The 17,133-nt window shown below is 41.0% G+C and overlaps 1 protein-coding gene across 2 annotated transcripts in view; it reads left to right on the top strand.

Annotated features, from left to right (window-relative positions):
• LOC124589612 (protein FAN-like) overlaps positions 1 to 16,371 on the top strand; it is a 201,822-nt gene extending 185,451 nt beyond the window's left edge. For both annotated transcript variants that reach the window (XM_047131569.1, XM_047131568.1), the window contains one exon: positions 15,875 to 16,371. In XM_047131569.1, the coding sequence (XP_046987525.1) occupies positions 15,875 to 15,969 (95 nt within the window). In that variant the 3' untranslated portion in view covers positions 15,970 to 16,371. The remainder of the gene's footprint in view (positions 1 to 15,874) is intronic.
• Positions 16,372 to 17,133: the final 762 nt, after the last annotated feature.

The raw sequence follows: 17,133 nt of genomic DNA, 5'->3' as shown, positions 1-17,133 counted from the left end.
AGGAGGTCATTATGTTTCACTAGGGACTGAACTCTAACTTCAGTGCCACTAACAACCTTTACATATGAGCAGAATTTCTTTGAGTTTTGTGAAAGATCATTTGACAGTATTCTGCTATGGTAGTCTTTGAAGCTTCCCACATTGCTCTCTTGACAGCCAAATGTGTTTCATTCTGTATTTCTCTACCCTTTAGCCCTATGTGTCATTTCACATGTATTACACGGTAGTCTCTGTTTTTTCGAAGTTTCGTTACAGTGATTATATACCATGGAGGGATCCTGCCAACTGTGAGGTGCGAGGTGTTGTTCATTTTCTGCAAGTGTAATATGTTGGACCCTGTGACAGTCAACACAGACTTATCATAATTTATAGTGAAGATATAATGACTGCAGCCAGTGTCCAAAAGTGGTGCATAATGTATAAAAATGGCAGATCAGGTGTTCACAATGGACAGAGATCAGGGCGACACTCTATCATAACAAATGTACTGAAACAAAAGGTGGGTTGCATCATTTGAGATAACTGATGAGACACGATTAGAGATGTGCATGAACAAAATGAGGAAGTGTCTCATTCAGTAGCACATAAACTTGTTGCTGAGCACTTTGGCTACCACAAAATCTGTGCACGATGCGTGCCAGCCATGCTCACATATGACCAGAGAGCTGTGACCATGGGTGCTGCATAAGAGTTCTTGGAGGATAGTGAAAGGAATGGCAACACATTCATTGACCAGGTTGTTACAGGAAATGAAATGTGTTTCTCATAACACCCACACAATGAAGTGACATTGTATAGAATGTTGCCACAGAACCCATGTAAGTTCAAACAAATTGCATCAACTCAAGAACTGGTGGCTTCTGTACTCTGGAAGAGTGAAGAGGTCCTACTCATTGATTTTCTGCCCTGCAATGCAACAATCAGTAGTGATGCAAGCTGTGATACCTTCAGATGTTTTTGTCAGGCTATCCAGAAACACCTAAGAGGCAAGCTCTCATGTGGAATTGTTCTGTTGCACAACAGTGCACATCCTGCTTAATGTACAGCTGATAGAAGGAGCACCTTGCTGGTAAAGACTTCCCAAATGATGGTGGCCTGAAGGAAACCGTCATGACCTGTTTGAATATATACACGAAATGGAGTGAAGATACCAGAAGTGCCCTAATGTCAATGACAATTATGTGGAAAAGTCAACAAAGTATGTGCCTTTGTATATTCGGTTTCTTACGAATAGGATATAGTGCTACTTACCGTATAGTACAAATGTGTCACAGACAGGCACAACAAAAAGACTGCAGTCTTTTTGTTGTACCTGTTTGCAACTCAACATCTCCGCTATAAGTAATTTATCCTTTTCATAATATTGTCATTATTCCATCCTGGATTTTCCATTGTTATGATCAGTTTATGTATTATTATTATTATTATTATTATTATTATTATCATCATCATCATTACTAAAGAATATCATGATATGGCAAAACATTCTTTACATTCTGGATGACCCTCATATTTATACTCAAGCACTCACCTGACCAGAAGTCCTGTTCTTTCTGCTACATACTTCACTACTCCTACTATATCTAACTTCATTCTATCTCTCTTTTTAATCTATCTCAGATAGCAAGCTAGTGCTAAGCAAAGAATGGAAAGCCGAAGGGTGGAAGGAATATATGGGAGGGCTACAGAAGGGAAATGAACTTGAAGGATATGTTATAGAAAGGGAAGAGCAAGTAGATGAAGATGAGATGAAATGAGAGGTACGGTACTGTGACAAGAATTTAACAGAGCACTGTAAAGCTGAAGTCAAAATAATGCTCCTGGAGTAGATGACATTGCAGTGGAACTACTGATGTCCCTGGGAGAGTGAGTCAACCACATCAAAACTATTCCACCTGTTGAGCAAGATGTATGAGACAGGGGAAATACCCTCAAACTTCAAGAAGAAAGTAATAATTCCAGTTAAAAAGAGAGCAGATGCTGACAGATGTGAATATTATAAATTATTACACAAATGCTTTACAGAAGAATGGAAAAGCGAGTAGAAGTTGATTGCGTAGAAAAACAGTTTTTATTCCAGAGAAATGTAGGAGCACATGAAGCATACTGACTACATGACTTACCTTAGAAGATAAGCAAACCTTTATTCATATCATGTGTTGGTTTAGAGAAAGCTTTACACAATATTGACCAGAATATATTCTTCGAAATTTTGAAGGTAGCAGGGAGCAAAACGTTATCTACAACTTGTACAAAAACCAGACTGTAGTTATGGGAAGCAGTAGACAAAGCTTAAGCCTATCTCTGATGTTATTCAATCTGTACATTGAGTGGGCAGTATAGAAAACCAAAGAGAAATTTGAAAATCAGGGAGAAGAAATAAAGCTATAAGGTCTGCCGATTACATTGCAATTCTGTCAAAGATGGCAAAGGACTTGGAATAGCAGTTGAAAGGAATTGATAGTGTCTTGAAACGAAATTATTAGATGAACATCAATAAAAGTAAAACAAGATTAATGGAATGTAAGTGAATTAAATCAGCTGATTCTGAGGGAATTAAATTAGGAAATGAGATACTGAGCATGGTAGATGACTTTACTACTGAGCAGCAAATGAACTGTTGATGGCTAGAAGCAGAGGGGATATAAAATGCAGACTGTCAGTAGCTAGAAAATTGTTTGTGAAAGTGAGAAATTTGTTAATGGCAAATATATGAGCATTAAATTGGTTAGTAATGATTTCTTTCAACACGTCATCATTTTCCAAGTGCTTTCCACCAAGAAATTCCTTCAGTTTTGGAAACGAAAATCTGATGGTGCTAGGTCAGGGCTGTATGGCGAATGATCCAGTAATTCCCAATGAAACTTGTCCAGTTGCGTCTTTGTTCTTGCCGCATCAAGAGACTGAGCATTGTCATGAAATAGAACAATACTGCTAGAGAGCAGTCGCCGCTGGTAATTTTGAATAGCGCACCTAAGCTGTAATAATTTTACAGTACCTCTCTGTATTTATTGCCACTCCTGTTGGCCAAAAGTCTAAAAGAAGAATGCCTATCCAGTCCCAAAAAACCATGGCCATAATTTTCCATGTTGAAGATTCTTGTTTGAATTTTTGTGGTTCCGTATGGGAGTTGGAATGATGCCACTCACTGAATTGATGTTTATTCTGTGGAGTGTTGTGTGGAATTCACATTTCTTCACCAGTCACAATGTGGTTCAAGAATTCGTCACCATCCATGTGATAGTGCTCCAAAACAGACAAAGAATGTACCATTTGCTTTGTTTTGTGTTCTTCTGGAAACATTTTAGGCACCCCTGTTGCACACATTCTTTTATGGTGAAGTTTTTCTGTAACAGTTGAAAAATTACTGATCTTGAAACTTGCAGAAATTTCTGATGCAGCTCAACAATAATGAAGCGCCTGTGTTGGTGAATTGCCTCGTCAACTTTTTATGTCAAGTCTTAATTCATGACAGTAGGCCATCCAGATCTTTATTCATCACAAGCATTTCTCCTTTCTTCATTAAACTGCCTACACCAGTTACACATATTTCCATCATGTATTACAATATTAGAGAAGGAAAGTTGCTACTCGCCATATAGCGGAGATGCTGAGTCACGATAGGCACAACAAAAAGATTCACACAGTTATAAGTTTTGGCAATTAAGGCCTTTGTCTGCAATACACACACACACACACACACACACACACACAAGAAACTTTCACCCATGTCTGGAGTCTCAGACAACTGAAACCACACTGCGAGCATCAGCACCAGTGCATGAAGGGAGTGGCGACTGGGTGAGGGTAAGGAGGAGGCATCTTTTTTATCTGGATTGAAAGTGAGGAAACCCTATTCACATTCCTCCAGAACCTCAGTTACTTCTCCCCCATATGCTTCACCTGGTCCTACTCATCCCAACAAGCCACCTCCACCTCAGAGACGGCTACATCAGTACCTCTGTCCATATCAGACCTACTAACCACCAGCAATACCTCCACTTCGACAGCTGCTACCCATTCGATACCAAGAAGTCCCTTCTGTACAGCCTGGCCACCCGTGGTCGTCACATCTGCAGCGACGAGTAGTCCCTCTCAAAATATACCGAGGGTCTCACTGAAGCCTTCACCGACTGTAATTATCCTCCCAACCTTCTACAAAAACAAATCTCTGGTGCCTTATCTTTCCAGTCTCCCACCACCTCCCAAAGTCCCACAGTCCAGCCACAAAAGAGCATTCCCCTCATAACTCAGTACAATCCAGTGTCCTGCCCACTATCCTTCCAACTCCTCCTCCAGTGGTATTCCACCGAACCTACAGAATATACTCGTCCATCCTTACACAACCCCTGCTCCCAATCCCTTACCTCATGGCTCATACCCCTGTAATAGACCTAGATGCAAGACCTGTCCCATACATCCTCCTACCACCACCTACTCCAGTTGGTCACTAAATTCACCTATCCCATCAAAGGCAGAGCTACCTGTGAAACCAGTCATGTGATTTACAAGCTAAGCTCCAACCACTGTGTTGCATTCTATGCAGGCATGACAACCAACAAGCTTTCTGCCTGCATGTATGGCCACCAACAAACTGTGTCCAAAAAACAAGTGGACCACCCTGTTGCTGAACACGCTGCCAAACATGATATCCCTCATCTCAGTGACTGCTTCATAGCCTGTGCCATATGGATCCTTCCCACCAACACCAGCTTTTCTGAATTGCGCAGGTGGGAACTTTCCCTGCAATACATCCTACATTCCTGAACCCTCCTGGCCTCAACCATCGTTAGTCACTGTCCTCACCCATCCAGCCCACTCCCTGTATTCATTCCAGCACTACATAGCCGTCATTCAACTGCCACACCCAGTCTTAATTTCTTTTTATTTCTCTCCTTTCCACTCCTTACCCCCCCCCCCCCCCCAACTTTTCTCCTGCCCTCCATCTAAACTGCAGCACTTCACTGTCCGCCACCCTCACCATACTATCCCTCCTGCTCCCCGCCCGAACCTCCTCATTACCCCCACCCAGTCACCACTCCCATCATGCACTGGTGCTGCTGCTCGCAGTGTGGTTTCAGTTGTCTTAGACTGCAGATGTGTGTGCAAGTTTTGTGTGTGTGTGTGTTTGTTTGTGTGTGTGTGTGTGTGTGTGTGTGTGTGTGTGTGTGTGTGTGTGTGTGTGTATTGCTGACAAAGGCCCTAATAAGGTCCTAATGACCGAAAGCTATAATTGTGTGAATCTTTTAGTTGTGCCTATCGTGACTCAACATCTCCGCTATATGGTGAGTAGAAACTTTCCTTCTCTAATATTGTTACATTCCATCCTGGATTTTCCATTGTTTCATTAGATTTTTTTTTTTTAGATTAGATTTTTTTTTAGATTAGATTTGCTTTCATTCCCATTGATCTGTAGTGAGGAGGTCCTCCAGGATGTCGTCGTCGGCTGATACTCGTATCCGAGTTTTCATTTCTCTCCTGAGATTTCCTTTGTGACGGTTCAGGCGTGGAAGTGTCGTTGATGGCTTAGCAATCCAATCCTAGCGTGGAACAGGCGGCCACAGACATTACAGCTGATGGAAGGTGGAGGACGTGGCTGAGCCTGGAGGAGTTTACGTCTCCGGCGTTTGTCATCCTCCATTCTTCGACGTTCCAGCTCAAAGTTTTGAAGAGCATTTGAGGTAACTGAGCACCAGCGACTTTGGTCTTGTGCTATTGTGGACCAGTTACTTGGATCGATGTTCAAGTTTTTCAGATTTTTCTTGTACTGACCCTTATAACATTTGAGAGGGGCACCTCGTGGCCTTTTACCTGTGCTCACTTCGCTGTACAGCATTTGGCGTGGAAGTCTGTCATTTTTCATCCGCTGGACATGTCCGACCCATCTGAGTTGATGCCCAATGATAAGAGCTTCCATGCTATACATTTTTGCTTTCTCAGGAACAGCCGTGTTGGATATGAAGTCATCCCATTTCAGGTTCATGATATATCTTAGCTTCTGTTGGTTGAAGTGTTCTAGTTTCTTCAGATCACAGCGATATAACCTCCAGGTTTCGCAACCATATAGCAGGGTGGAAATGACTACACCATCAGTTTGGTGTGCAGTGTTAGGTCTTTATTCAGGAAGACACGCTTTGTAAGACGTCCAAATGCTACATGGGCAGCACGTAATCTATTCTCCACATCTTTTCCAGATGAGCAGTTAGATGACAGTATGCTTCCTAGGTAGAGGAAATGGTCCACTTGTTCCAAGGGTGTATCATAAATGGATATGCTTAAGTCAGGAACGGAGGAGCCAGGAGTTGGCTGCGCCATCACCTTTGTCTTTGGAATATTGATGGAGAGACCAAATCGTTTGTACGCCCTGCTGAAGGAATCAACTGACAGCTGCAACTCTGCAGGTGAATGAGCTGGAGAAGCATTGTCATCAGCATACTGCAGCTCTGTCACACGAGTGGTACTGGTGAACCTTTTTGAATGGAGTCTGGACTGGTTGAATAATCCTCCATCAAACCTGTACTTTAGTTCTATTCCTGCATTGTGTACGGTTGTCTCGTAAAGCATAGCTGCCAGATACAATGCAAATAATGTTGGTGCAAGAACGCATCCTTGTTGAAGCCCACTTATTATTGGGAATTCACCAGTCGTTTCATTCTGGCAGAGGACCTGTCCAGTCATATCATCATGGAGAGCTTCAATCAGGTCAACAAAATGTTCGGGGCAGCCGAAGTGTTTTAATACCATCCACATGGCTTCTCTGGGAACTGTATCAAAGGCCTTTTCTAGATCGTAGAAAACAAGTAGTAAAGGCTTTTGCTGTTCTCTGCGCTTCACCTGTAGTTGTCGTGCACAGAAAATCATGTCAATTGTCCCTCTTGAAGGTCGAAACCCGTATTGAGACTCAGGTAGTATAGTCTCTGAAAGTGTCTGGAGGCGATTTAAAAGGATTCTTGCAAAAATTTTGCCAGTGACAGGGAGTAGAGATATTCCCTGGTAGTTACCACAGGCGCTTCTGTCGCCCTTCTTGAAGATGGTGGCAATTGTGGAGTTCTTCAAGTCAGCTGGTACCTTGCAGGTTTCCCACATTAATAGAATGAGTGAGAAGAGTCTAGTTTTTGGAGGGAAGCCGCCACCCTCAATAAGCTCCATCGGGATGCCGTCAGGTCCAGGCGCCTTCCCAGGTTTCACACTCTTGAGTGCCTTGCAGAATTCTTGAAAAGTTGGAGGATTAGCCATCCAGGGTTTTGGAGGGTGCTGTGGGACATTTTTGAGAAAATCTCTAGCGGCAGTAGAAGGGCGGTTTAACAGTGAGCTGAAGTGCTCTTTCCAATGAGTTAAGATGTCCTGACTTTCAGTAAGAATGGTGGAGTTGTCAGCAGCTTTCAGTGTTCCTGATGAGGAGCGGATAGGTCCATACAGCTCTTTAATACTAGCGTAGAAGCCACACAAGTTCCTTGCATCGGAAAGATTTTGGAGTTCTGTGGCTTTCTGTTGCCACCATTTGTTCTTGATTACTCGTATTTCACTTTGACATTTCTGTTTGAGTTCTTGAAAGTGTGCTTTCTTTTCTGCGCAGGATGGATCTTGAGCAAGGGATAGGTAAACATCCCACTTTGCATTGATGATGGCTTGGATTTCTCCATGGTTGTCATCAAACCAGTCACTTCTTTTCCGTGCACTAAAACCATCATCATTCTCAGCAGTTTCTTTGACGATGTTCTTTAATGTGGTCCATTCTTGTTCGACGTCATCTTTGGTTGCTGGAGCTTTGTTAAGTTGTTCAGACAGTATGTCTTGTTGTTCAGGTTGCTTATGTTGAATTTTCTGCGTGGTGGGTTTGAAAAGTGGGATCGTGGCTTGCGATACTTTGGTACTCTCAAACGGCTGACTAAAAGTCTATGGTCAGTCCAGCACTCATCAATTTTTAGTGCTGCTTTTGTGATGAGAATGTCTTTCTTGTCACGCTGTCGCGTAATAACGTAGTCTATAAGATGCCAATGTTTGGAGCGTGGGTGCATCCATGTGGTCTTATAGCAGTTACGCAAACGGAATTGGGTATTGGAGATGAAAAGCTCGTGCTCAGCACATAGACCAAGAAGTAACAACCCATTTGCATTGCAGTTTCCCACCCCTTGTTTAGCCATGACGTCTCTCCAAAAACGGTTGTCCCTTCCCACTCTGGCATTGAAATCACCAAGTAAAATTAATTTATCTTGAATGGGTATTTTAGAGAGAGTACTGTTCAGTTGGTGGTAGAACTGATTCTTTGTGTCTTCATCACTGTCTAAAGTAGGAACATATGCAGAGACGAAGGTGATGAATCTGTCTGAACCAATGGGTACTCTAAGAGTCATCAGTCTTTCATTAATTGAGACAGGTGTAAGTCAAAGATCTTTCACTATTTTCGTTTTTACTGCAAATCCTGCACCATGGATGCGTGGTTCTCCTGCATCCTTTCCCTTCCAGAAGATGGTGTACCCTGAACGTACCTCACTAATGTGTCCCTCACCTGAGAGTCTTGTCTTACTCAAGGCAGCTATGTCTATATCTAGCCGGGCTAGTTCTTGGGTGATACGAGCAGTTCTTCTCTCTGGCCTGTGATTGTTCACGTCCAGGAGGGTCCTGACATTCCATGTCCCTATTGTCATAATCATTTCATTCTTCTTTTGTTTACATCCGCAGTATAAGGAGTGACCTACTGGGTGCGGATTCCCAGCCCGGTTCAAGTGTGACTTCCGATGTTTAGCCCACATTTTCTAGGGCCTTCCCCATTCAGGGTGGGCAGCGGTCATCCTAAATAGGCCTGCCCAGTCGCAGATGCAGGACCGGATTCCCGAGTAGTCACTCGGGTTCTCAGGAAGGCGACCATCACACACCTGCCGCCAATGTGCAGGTCCAGACTAGTAGCTTCCAGCCTCACTCGGAGCCTGCTACCATCGTCCTTATCCCATCGCCATTGGTCTTTAGAGAAAATGACAGGAGAAATTGCAATTTGCGTGAATTTGTTTAAGGTGGATTACAGCTTGCGAGGAAGTGACCCACACACTATGATTCTGGAACAATTCATCACGGCACATATGTATGTGACATGTGACTTCAGGTACCAGAACTGCAACGAACTGCCGCGAGCTCAATGATGGCTGAGCGGCGCCTTTACAGCCAGTTTGTCTGGCATGACCTCTTCCGCCTCCACAATCGTTTAGAACCTGGGATATAAGATTCTTTTTCCGCTCGCTTCGCCGTTGGGTCGAAGGGTAGATAATAGATACTAGAGAGGAAAGTGAAAGACACCCTTGGGCCTCGGAAACCTAATACCGTTGGGGTCAAAGAAACCAAGAGTTGGCCGAGGGGGGCCGGATAGGAAAGGAAACAGGAGAAGCCTGACACAAGTAAGTGGAAGTAATGCCAGGCTTAGCTAAGGGCCCGTGTGGATGCCACCCACATACTCCCAAGACAGGAGCCCCCTGCGGGGACCAGGATGTAGAACATGTCAGAAAGCCAACAATATATGACAAATATTTACAACTCACACAAATAAGCTAATGTACCATTCCACAGGTCACAAGTGGCATGGTCGTCATTTTTTAATGAACGCTATATGAAAGAATCATTTTACAATAATGCACTGAATTTAAAATAAAAAAGTTTTTTATGTATTTATAAGGTAATAAATGTGTAATACAACTACTATAATATTTATTTACAATGAACACATTATTGCACTGAACTGGTGCAGAAGTTAGATTGTACTTACACACACACAACACACAACACACACACACACACACACACACACACACACACACACTTATTTACAATGAACACATTACTGCACTGAAATTGTGCAGAAGATACACACACACACACACACACACACACACACACACACACACACACACAAATCAGTTGATTCTACTGAGAAATTCATCAATGGAGTAGAAGGAGTTGGCCACCAATAAATCCTTTAGGCTTCTCCTAAACTGAATTTCATTGGTTGTTAAGCTTTTTATGGCTGCTGGCAAGTTATTGAAAATGTGTGTTCCGGAATAATGCACACCTTCTTGTACAAGACTAAGTGACTTTAACTCCTTGTGAAGATTATTCTTATTCCTAGTATTGATTCCATGAATTGAGCCGTTGGTTCGAAAAAGTGATATATTTTGAATGACAAATTTCATTAAGGAATAAATATATTGGGAAGCAGTAGTTAGTATCCCTAGTTCCCTAAACAGGCTTCTGCAGGATGTTCTTGCGTTCACATCACATATAACTATTACTGCACGTTTTTGTGCCCAGAAAACTTTAGCTTGGCTTGATGAATTACCCCAAAAAATAATCCCATATGACATTATGGAATGAAAGTAAGCATAGTATGCCAGCTTTTTCATTTTTATATCGCCTATGTCTGACACAATTCGCATTGCAAATAGAGATTTGTTAAGACGCTTCAGCAGTTCTGTGGTGTGCTCCTCCCAGTTGATTTTATTATCAAGTTGTAATCCCAAGAATTTAACACTGTCCACTACTTCTATCTGCTTGTCATTGTATGTTGGGCATATACTCGTGGGACACCCCTTACAAGTTCTGAACTGCTTGTAGTTTTTTTTTTTTTTTTTCAAAATTTAGTGACAAAGAATTGGCTAGGAACCAGTGATTAATGTTCACAAATATTTTATTAGTTGACCTTTCTAAGACTACACTTGATTTTCTATTTATTGCAATGTTTGTATCATCAGCAAACAAAATGAACTTGACTTCTGGTAATGTTACTGATGTAAGGTCATTGATATATACAATAAAAAGTAAGGGCCCTAAAATGGAACCTTGTGGGATCCCACATGTAATTAGTTCCTAGTTGGATGATGCCTGATAGCTTGATACATGTCTCTTTCCTAATAACACCCTTTGTTTCCTGCCAGAGACATAAGATTTGAACCATTTTGCAGCATTTACTGTTACACTATAATATTCTAATTTACTTAAAAGGATATTGTTATTTACACAGTCAAATGCCTTTGACAGATCACAAAATATATCAGTTGCCTGCAATTTTTGTCTAATGAATTAAGCACATTTTCACTGTAAGTGTAGATAGCCTTCTCAATATCAGAACCCGCTAGAAATCCAAACTGTGACATTGGCAGTATGTTATTTTAGATAAGATGGTTATAAAGCCGATTATACATTACTTTTTCTAAAATTTTTGAGAATGCTGGCAAAAGTGAAATTGGATGGAAATTTGGTGCTATTTCTTTGTCTCCCTTCTTAAACAGTGGCTTAACTTCAGCATATTTCAACCATTCAGGAAATACAAAATTGTTAAGGAAGATCAAAGAGTGTCCTAGATCGGCGAAGGAGAAAAGAGACCCACTTGCAATGTCGGGAATATACCGTATACCATGCACATGCGGAAAAGTTTGTCGGAATGACTGGACGATCAATTAACACCAGGATCAAAGAGCATAAGCGACATTGCAGGTTGGGGCAGGTGGAGAAATCGGCTGTGGCAGAGCACGCACTGAATGAGACCGACCACGTAATAAAATTCGCCGACACGGAAATTCTGGCTGTAGAGAAGCACTATCACATGCGCTTGTTCAGAGAAGCTGTAGAAATCCAAAAACACGCGAACAGTTTCAACAAGAAAGAGGAAAGCCTTAAGGTAAACGGATCCTGGCTGCCCGTACTGCAGCGAACGACCGTCGCAGGTAGCAAGAGGAGAACCGCACCGGAAATGACCGCGGAGAAGCCCTCGGACGTTGGCGCGTCAGGTACATATAGTCTGCGGCCGCGAGCTCGCCTCCAGTTCACCACCGGCAATGGAGGGTGAACCTTTGGCAATGCCAGCCACTCATGCTGGCGAAACGTCAGAAAAATCATTAGATGAACGTCGGCCGAAGAACCCAAGACAGAATCCAATAGGCAGTTTGTCATTCAGGAAATATTTCACTGATAAATGACTGGTTACACAGATAGCTTAATATGTTACTTAGAATCACATTCTTTCATTAACTTTGTTGATATTTCATCGTACCGACTAGATGTTTTTGATTTTAAAGATTTTGTGATGGATATTATTTCTGCTGAGGTAGTGAGGGTCAAATTCATATTATGGAAGTTACTTGAGATGTCTGGTCTGAGGTATTCCATAGCAGCATCTACAGAACCTGACAACACCATCTTGTCAGTAACAGTTATAAAATGTTTGTTAAAAAGTTCTGCAACACTGTACATGTCTGTCACCAATGTATCATTTACTCTTAATGCTATTTGTCTGGTTCTACCGGTCTCCTCCTTCACTATATCCCATATAGTCTTTATTTTGTTATCTGATGTGACTATCTTTTCCTTGTTATATTTTTGCTTTGATGTCCATATTACAGTCTTTAATATTTAGCAGTATTCCTTGTAATGTGCTATAGCATCAACATCGGAACTGTTTCGGATTGACAGATACAGTTTTCTTTTTGTTTTAAAAGATACCTCTATTCCTTGAATAGACTGTGCTCTAACCTTGGTAAGTTTTGGGGGAAAACAGTGTTCGAATAAGGTAAGCACTTTATTGGCAAGAGTGTTATATTTTTCATTCATGCCATGAGCACTGTAAACATCAGTCCAGTGAATGTCTCTAAGGAGTGTCCTAAAATAATCAATTTTTGGCTTATTGATTACCCTCTTGAGCTAAGATCTAACAGATTGTATATCCTGTTCAGTATTAACATTTAACAGAAGGAACTGCATCTCATGGTTTGAGAGGCCATTGACTATTGGTTTAATAGTCATGCATTACACCTGCACCATAAATTTCAGCAAGCTGTTGTTGAATTTCAGCAGGATGAACTTAAGTATGGAATAATGGAGCACACTCCACAATCAACAGGATTACTGATCAACATGGTGACAGGCAAAGCAATATAACCATACAACCAACGCCAGAAGAGACATGAAATGTAATGGCCGCATAGTGACAGACTGGCCAAGAGTGAACAACCATGAATGGATGTCACATGACAGGATGCAAGGACACAATGCGTTATCAATTCTTACTCTTAAAGTAGCTCTTGTAAATGGAAGTGTTAGATAATCTTTTCCGAAGATGTTTGTTGGACTGTAGCCTTGTATGGAAGTGAAACATGTATGATGATCAGTTCAGAAAAGAAGACAATCAAAGTTTTGTAAATGTGGTTTATAGTAGAATGCTGAAGATTAAATGGATAGATCAAATAACTAATGAGGAGGTATGAAATCAAACTGGGAAAAATGACATTTATTGCACATCTTCACCAAAAGAAGGAATCAGGTGATCGACATATCCTGAATCATCAGATTGTTATGGAAGAAAGTGTGGGATGGGGGGGGGGGGGGGGGGAGGTGAGGTGAAAATTAAGAGGCACTAAGGCTTGACTACAATAAGCAGTCATAAATGAATGTAGATTAAGTAGTTTTGTAGAGATGGAGAGGTTTGCACCGTATAGACTAGCATAGAGAGCTGCATCAAACCAGTCTTCAGACTGAAGACCCCAACAACAGCAACAACAATAACAACATGACATTTGTTAAAGAAAGCTCTATTCATCAGTCCATCAAGTGAGAACGACAGGTTTCTGTTATTAAATCAAAGGAATGCCTCATGTGTACTCCGTGTCCTATTTGTAGTTCTAGAGCACCATGTTTTCTGTTTTGTCAATCATATTAGTGATTCCCCAAATTCTAACATCATCTTCTGGATTATACAGCCTGGCATATCTCAAGCTCCTCTTTTAACCAGTCTATGTGATCTCTCCTATATATAAAAAACCTGATTAGACTGTGTGTATCCCCTATTAATTTTTTTTATTTTAACTTCTGTGCTGCACATCTGATAACTAATATCATCCCAAGCAAGGCATAATTTCACTGCTGTATTATAGATATTATGCATTTGCGTAGTTTTTCTGTGTTTTGTTCTTCCTTTTCACCTGACATGCACATGCACTGTAGTGAGAAGTTTTCTTGCATTTAATGTGTATTACAGGTATGTGTTCAAATAAACATTGCATGGCTGGTAATTTCCCCACCTATTCTATGAGATAAAAGAATTTATCAAGTGTATTATATTACTGTAGTGTTAATAGCTAGCCTGTTATTCTTTTAAATTATCGGTTATATTGTACTGTGTGTGTGTGTGTGTGTGTGGCATTGTCTGTTGTTGTAATGGCCTAATGACAATAAAATTTTATTACCATTATTATTATCATTATTATCATCATCATCATCATCATCATCATCATCATCATCATCTTTCTTGTTTTTGTTGTTGGTATAGTATTATTATCATCATTCCCAGTCAAACAGTCTGTTTACAGTTTGAGTGAAAATTGCTGGGATCACCATGAGTATATTAAGATGCAGGTGGAAGAGTATTGAAATATTAAGAATTTTTCCATATCAGTCGTTGTTTGTAACAAAAATTTTAAGAAGCTTGCCTGTGAAGTCATTGTATATAGATATATTTTTAAAATTATTTACAGGGGGTACGGTAATCAGATATAAACAGGATTCTATTTTTTTTTTAATTCATTTATTGAAACACAATAGGCAGTTACAAATTATTTTTCCATAGTTTCCCACATTAGAAATACATTTTTACCAGTGAGAAGGAAAGTTTTTTTTATCGTAGCATCGTAGAATGAACTGGTCACATCAGGAGCCAATGGCACATATTTCTCCATGCCTTCGACATCTTCAAGTTGGCACCCTCCTAGAGCTTCTTTAAGTGGTCCAAACAAACATAAATTGCAGGGCAATAGGTCCAGGCTGTAAAGAGGATGATCAAGTTGAGTCCAGTGCATTTCCTGTAGTTTGTTGACTTTTGGAGCTGCAGTATGAGGCCTGTTGTGAAGGACTACGATCTATTGAGTCAGTTGGTCTCATCTTTTGTGGTGATATGCATCCCTCAACTTCAGCAGCTTGCAGTAGTACACAGCATTTATTGTGAGTTGCTCATGCAAAAAGTTGATGAGACAAAATGCCTTACGAATTAAAGAAAAAAAAAATGAAAGAACCATGCTAGCTGACAGTTGAGACTTGATGTTCACCAGTGCTCCCTCACCTTTCGTCCGCCACTCCTTACTGGCTTGCTTGAACTCAGGAGTGTGGTGGTGGACCCACATTTCATTGCAGGTGACGATCTGACTCAAACTGCATCACCTTCTTTTGCAAACCTCGCTGTAAGAATAGGACAAACATCTCACCTTCTGATTTTCAGTCAAAAGACAAGGCACGCAGCCGGAACACACTTTACGGAACTGTATGTAATTTGTGATGACCACTTGACACCTCCCATATTCTGCTATTTCCAACACATTCGCCTGTCAATCGTCTTCAAGAAAGTCTTCAACTGCATGGACGTTTTCATCTGTATTGCTGGTCTGATGACAGCGATTGTGTTGCTGATCTTCCACATGTTCTCATCCTTCCTCGAATTCTTTATGCCAGACAAACACATGCGTCCTCAAGAATGTTTGATCACCAAACTGTGCAGTGTGTCTCTGGAAAATTTCCATAGCTTGAACTTCTTCACAAGCAAGAAATTTTGTAATTATGTGTTGCACAATGGAGAGGCACACCCGTTGCTCTGACATCATGAGCGTTACTGATGAAGCTGTGGGAAGTATGTAACAGCCAGCTCTCCCTACTCCTAATGGTCCCACCCAACAACACTATAAGCCCAGGTCCTGTCCTGCTAACTGCTGACCCTGAAGAACAAAAGTCCTGATTATATTTGATTCAACCTGATATTTGTGCAGTGTATAGCTCATGATTTTGTGTCATATGTGTACAATAGAAAGTTAGCATCTTATGAGTGAAAAAAAATTAACTTTTTTCCTTCCAGGAGCTGTTGTTGCTGTAGCAGCTAGCCGTGATGGATCACTTGTAGTCACAGGGGGTGAAGATCGAAGGGTGGTGTTGTGGGAAAGGTCTTCCTGATACAGCTGGTTATGTAGCCTGGAGTTTCATAAGTCTGCTTGTGGACCAACAGAATATATTTTTAAATTGTGCCTTAATAATGCTATCAGTAGATATAACACTGGTTTATGTAAAGCAACTTTTGAATGTTGAGCTTTTAACAACAATGTTTTGGGATTTACTACATGAACATTATTTCTTCAATGTTTTACAGTGCTATTTACAAGAAACATGTATGAAGGGCTATTATTCTTTTCCCACCACATCCAGTGAAAATAGATTTTTAATAAATGCTGTAAATAAACTAAAACATAGGAACATCTGTACAGATATTTGTGTACTTGTACATATTTATATGTTTTAAGGAAAAGTGAAACATAATATTGATATATTTTATTGTACATTAAAAAAACATTTCATTGTTTTCCTTTAAAAGCTCTGTGTTTTTGGTGTTGATGTCAGTGGGTGATTCTATTACCAAATGTATAGAGTGTACAGTTGTCAAAGATCCTACTGCTGTGTGTACAAAGCTGAAATTTTTGTATTCTAGCTCAGGTGGCAGAGTATTCAGAATAGTGTGCAGAGGGAACTCTGGAAATGGCTTCTGGCCATGGGGGTGCACTCACAGCCACAGGTGCAGCCAGACATTGCCAGATGTCGTTCAATGAGAAACCCAACCGCTTCTATTACTTTTTATTTAGGACTGTTGGATGAATGCTACTGTGAGATTGAAGGGATTGACAAAGAACAACTCATGAGGAGTTACATCAACCATAAAAAAATAAAAGCAGGAAAATTGCAGTTGTCAATAAAAGAGATTCTTGCAAAATATTTCTGCAGTCTATACTGTAACTCTGTTCAAGTGCATGGAATGTAAACCAGTTTGTAGTAACGTGGAAAATCTAACAGGCCTGTTGACGTAGCAGAAGAGCTAACAGAAATGCAAAGTCTTTCGTGGCAGACAGACACACACACATGCACGCGCGCACCCACCCACCCACCCACCCACACACACACACACACACACACACACACACACACACACACACACACACATACTTTGTGTAATTTCATTTTCCCACATAAGTGAAGGCTTTGAGCTGGCAAATCAGTGCACTGTAGTGTTCTTTCTCTTATGGAGAGGGTTGTAATGGAGTTTGTGTTATTTTATGTGGATCCTTGTGG

Source organism: Schistocerca americana, chromosome 2, assembly GCF_021461395.2.
Source record: "Schistocerca americana isolate TAMUIC-IGC-003095 chromosome 2, iqSchAmer2.1, whole genome shotgun sequence".
NCBI classification, from domain to species: domain Eukaryota; kingdom Metazoa; phylum Arthropoda; class Insecta; order Orthoptera; family Acrididae; genus Schistocerca; species Schistocerca americana.
Note: the sequence above shows the minus strand (reverse complement) of the source record. Positions and strands in the feature narration are given on the sequence as shown.